The following is a 5,000-nucleotide window of genomic DNA, read 5'->3' as shown; positions in this document are numbered from 1 at the left end:
TGTGTGTGTGTGTGTTTGTGTGTGTGTGTGTGTGTGTGTGTGTCTATATCTGTGTCTGTATTTATATGAATACACCTTTTTGATATTTTACACTTTTTAACAGAAAGAAATGCGAAAATTTCGAGACTGGTGGTGGAACACAAACCTTCTAGGCAGTTTAGACTCCTCCCTTCGCAACCACATTGTCGATGCTTTTGAGCAGCTTAGTTGGACATCGAATACAGAGGAGGAATACGTGCTCTTCTTGTTACTACGGCTATCTGTCGACACAAGTATTGAGCTTGGGGCTGATCGGTTTGACATTCCAAGGTAGGTTCTTTTTTTTATTCTTGATTTGGTCTTTTGTTTGGTTTCTGTGGAAATTGATTGGGAAATATTGTTGTTCAAGCTTACATACTTGCCATAAGCCTGCTTGTGTGCACCCAAAAACTCACTCACATACCATGCACCATACCCACATATAAAACATAACACATCACACGCCACATAGCATGTACCACACACTGTATATAACACATCACATACCACATACCACACCATGCATCTCATACTACATACCACACTACAAACTACATACCACATTACATACCAAATGCCACATACCACACCACACAGCACATACCGCAGACCAGATATACGTAATGGGTTGACAGTTTGGAAAGGGGAGGGAGAAAGAGGGACTAGGTACCAGTTTGGTGAATTTATGATTATTTTTTATTATGGTGTTTCTTTGGTGCATAAAACATCACATTTTCTTCAAATAAGAGATCACTGTTAATAGATATTGTGTAATTCATTAATAAGGATTACAGGAGAATAGTGTGGCTGTGATTGGTATGAAAAATGAATTACCATGTGGCCGTGCATACTTATGATCAGTGTGATCAGTTCAGTATCATTACACTCAGTTTCCAAGATTAGTAGATGTTTTACTCAGAATCACACGTTCTTTGATCACTACAAATATCTGCTTGGAGGGCACCTTGTAAACTACTGTCTTGAAGGAAGAATTTTTTGACAAATAGTTTTATTTCTATCAAGTGTGACTATACGTTTGTTAAAGGTCTATGCTTTTTGACATGGAATATAACCTTTTATTAATTAATTTCTATTGTTATTTGCCAGTGAGTGGTGTGCTGACCTAGCTCAAGTCATTACACACTTGGGTCCATATCCCCTTCAAAAACTGTGTGTGTTCCATGACGCCCTCGGCCTCAAGCCTGTTCTTACGTCACTCATCCAACAGTCACCTTACTTACAGGTTAGATAATAGAGAGTGATGGTTAGGTCAAGTATGTTTGATAGATATTGGACTAGTTGTGTTTGTATTAGCTACTAACATCCAGTTAGTATTTTTGGAATTAAAATACAAAAAAAATGGATTGCCATGTTGGCCTAGACTCTTATGCTTGTGGTCCCAGAATTGAATTATTGCTGTGGCAGTTCCAATAGAGGGGGCAAGAGCTCAGTGGTAGATGACGGGCTCTGCAATAGGAAGGTCCTTGGTTTGTGTTGGAGCAGTCTTATTTGTGACTGAGTGCTGCTGGCATCAGTATGCTAGTACCAGAGTCAGGGTGCAAAGGAACTGGCCATCATACCTCCCACACCTGAGAATGCATGTTCTGTGAATATGACACAATTATTCAGCAAGATAAACTATCCATAATATAATGGTGATGATACAAATATTATATCTTTTTCACTGAATATCTTCTGTCGAGTGTGTATTGATCCATCCATCTTGTATGTGTAGATGTATAGATGTAAGTATAAATGTATGTAGGTATTTTTGTATGCATGCACTATTTATGCTATACGTAATAATCTAATTACTTCTTTTTTTATATACAAGTAATGTAGTCGTGTATTATCTACAGGTTTTGAAGGTAAACCAGTGGGCTGTTAGCAATGATGTCATGATGGCCCTCGGAAACAGCTGCAACCTCCTAACAGAATTTGTCATCCCTTGCATGCAGCCGCAAGTTTTCATGAGCGATGAATCCCTCTTCTCCTGTTTCTTCAATGGAATGACAAGAGAGGAGGTGCTGAAGTGTTGGGCTCAGGGGAAAAAGCCGACCTTGTCTTTCAAGCATCTGCGATATATAGATATACTTTACTGGAAGCAGACAGAGAGGTTCATTCAGATGATTAGTGTGTTTTATCCCAACGTGCGCTTGTGTGGCATTGATGATTACACAGTCGAGGACGAGAAATTGGATCTTGCGCAGCCTTTCTTGGAAGTTGGAGCCCAGGTTACAGCTCTGAGGATAAGCTGTAGGACCAAAAATATCCTTAGTGAGAGACTGAAGTGTTTAGTCGACCACTCGTCCTTCTTGAGAGAGCTCAGAATCCATGTTGATGACAACTTCGATGGTGCGGACAATGAACACGTGTTCGAGAAACGCCTTGAAGAAACGGGCGTCAAGTTAAAGAAACTCATTAGTCAAATGAAGTCCTTTGATTCTTTAGCTCTTCGGCCCCATGATGGTGTGGACATAACGAAAGCAGTGTTGCCGACTCTTCACTCGCAGGGGAATCTTCTGACCAGCTTGCACATGTGTTATGAATATGCTCTGCTGAATACAAACACTCTCTATCAGATTATAAATTTGTGTCCAAAGCTGTATAGACTCGCAGTCTCGTTAAGGTTTGGTGAGATTGACGAGGCATCAACAGCCTACAGGTAAATGTGATTTTCTTTTTTTATTTGATTTAATTTTTTTTTTATTATTGTTTGAGAAGTACTTCTTTATGATAATTCCTCGCCCTCTCTCACTCACACATTCTTTCCGTCTCTCCCTTGCTCACTCCCTTCCTTCTTTCCTTTCTTCCTCTTTCCTTCCCCTCTCTCCCTCTCTCTTTCTCCCAGTCCCTGTCCCCCTCCCCCTCCCCTTCCCCCTCTCCCTCTCTCCCTCTCTCCCTCTCTCCCTCCCTCCCTCCCTCCTCCTCCCTCTCCTCTCTTCCTCTCTCTCCTCTCTCTCTCTCTCTCTCTCTCTCTCTCCTCTCTCTCTCTCTCTCTCTCTCTCTCTCTCTCTCTCTCTCTCTCTCTCTCTCTCTCTCTCTCTCTCTCTCTCCTCTCTCTCACTCTCTTCTCTCTCTCTTTCTTTTCTCTTCTCTCTTTCTCTCTTTCTTTTTCTGCTCGTCGTTCTCTCTTCGTCTCTTGTGCGGGGCTTGCGTGCTGTGTGTGGTGTGTGGTGTGTGTGTGTGTGTGTGTGTGTGTGTGTGTGTGTGTGTGTGTGTGTGTGTGTGTGTGTGTGTGTGTGAAAATAGGTGTATATTTTGTTTACGGTATATATCTAATACCTAAGTTTTCACTCCACAGAACAGTTCTTCATTCACATACTAGTCTGCATACCTTAGTAGTTCAAGATATCTCAGTGGAGGAGGAGAGTATTCAGGAGTCTGCTTTTGCCAAGATCATAAACGATTTGCTGAATGCTGCCCCAAATATTGAGGTAAGGAGCTAGTTATCAACTGTAGATGCTTATAGTTCATGTGGGTACAGGTGAGGCCCACTCTGATTTTAGTTTATTTATTTGGTTTGCGTGTAATTTGCTCTGAAGTGTGTGGGCACGGAAACATCATTTTCTAGGCCTACTTAATCTTAAACATTTGCCCTTTCCCTGATTTCTGGAAGAATCTTGTTCTATAATTTTTCATCACTGTTTGTATTGTTCATATCAGTATGGTATTCATAACATCAGCAGTACACTGATGATTACAATAGTAACAGTTGTAATAGTATTATTAAATCCAAGAACTTTTTTTACTTTTTCCTGAAAGTACTAGAAATGGGGAAATCAGCTGAGGTCAGTTATGCCTTCTAATCGATTCCTTGTTGACAAGAAGCTTGTGGAGCCATATTTTTATAAACAAAATTCATGAAACTACATAGAATTTGATGAACCTTGGGTTTGGATTTTTTTTGTTGGTGTTGGGTGATTCCAGTCAAATTGTAATAATGAGTATTAAGCTTGTAATGGACATTAGTTACAGTATTCTTTAGCATAGACTGTAGGAGATATAAGTCAAGTATCTTTTAAACAGGAATAGGTGTATAGAAACAATATCTTTAAGCTTATAATAGGTGTAGGTTACATTAAATTTTAGGTGTTAGATGTAAACCACAGAATTTTTAGCTGATGGTAGATACAAACTACAGTATTCTTATACTGATAATGAATATAGATTAAAGTATATTTTAAGTGATATCAGATACAAATTAAAGTATCTTATACTTGATAATTTTTACTAAGATCATCAAATCTCTTTCTTTTGTAGATGCTTGGCTTTTCGTGTCTTGTTGAGAAGGAGGAAGAATTTGCAGTCTTGACGTCAGCTTCCGTCAGGAATTTACACCTGCAGTTTTGCTTCGAACTTGGCAGTCTCTCGTCCGTTCAGTTCTTCCTCCATTCACTTCTTCCGAACTTCCACAACCTCAAGGTGCTATCCATAGAAATCAAAGACGGAATTTTCCAGCACGAGTCATTTACCTCTGTGTGCAAGACAGGCGTCCGGGTTACGAGAAAAAAGCCCCAGTTTTTCCAAATTCCCCGGTGGGATACTTCGAACATATCACAAAATACGTTTGCTCTTCTGGTGATGTGAACTCCCTTTTCATTCTTTCCTTTTCTCGTTTCACTTCTCTCATCTCTTTTCTCTCCTTTCCTCCCTCTCTCCTCTCTACTCTTCCTCTCTACTCTTCCTCTCTGCTCTATCATCCATCCTCTATCCTCTGTCCTCCTCTCCCCTCTTTCCCCTCACTCTTCTGTCTTTCCTCTTTCTCCTGTCATATCCATTTTTCCCTGCCTCTCTCTTCTCTTCTGTTCTCTTCTCTTCTTTCTCTTCTGTTCTCTTCTCTTCTCTTTTCTTTTCTCTCTTACTCACTCTCACACTCTCTCTCTCTCTCTCTCTCTCTCTCTCTCTCTCTCTCTCTCTCTCTCTCTCTCTCTCTCTCTCTCTCTCTCTCTCTCTCTGTTATAGAGGTATATGCATGTATG

The 5,000-nt window shown here is 40.3% G+C and overlaps 1 protein-coding gene across 3 annotated transcripts in view; it reads left to right on the top strand.

Moving 5' to 3' along the window:
- The window catches only part of LOC119594958, a 9,497-nt gene extending 4,793 nt beyond the window's left edge, over nt 1–4,704 (top strand). For all 3 annotated transcript variants that reach the window (XM_037944081.1, XM_037944082.1, XM_037944080.1), the window contains 5 exons: nt 104–309; nt 1,126–1,261; nt 1,878–2,683; nt 3,323–3,455; nt 4,282–4,704. In XM_037944081.1, coding sequence (XP_037800009.1) covers nt 104–309; nt 1,126–1,261; nt 1,878–2,683; nt 3,323–3,455; nt 4,282–4,608 — 1,608 coding nt within the window. In that variant the 3' untranslated portion in view covers nt 4,609–4,704. The remainder of the gene's footprint in view (nt 1–103; nt 310–1,125; nt 1,262–1,877; nt 2,684–3,322; nt 3,456–4,281) is intronic.
- Nucleotides 4,705–5,000: the final 296 nt, after the last annotated feature.

The sequence above is a fragment of the Penaeus monodon genome, chromosome 35 (genome assembly GCF_015228065.2).
Source record: "Penaeus monodon isolate SGIC_2016 chromosome 35, NSTDA_Pmon_1, whole genome shotgun sequence".
NCBI lineage: Eukaryota > Metazoa > Arthropoda > Malacostraca > Decapoda > Penaeidae > Penaeus > Penaeus monodon.
Note: the sequence above shows the minus strand (reverse complement) of the source record. Positions and strands in the feature narration are given on the sequence as shown.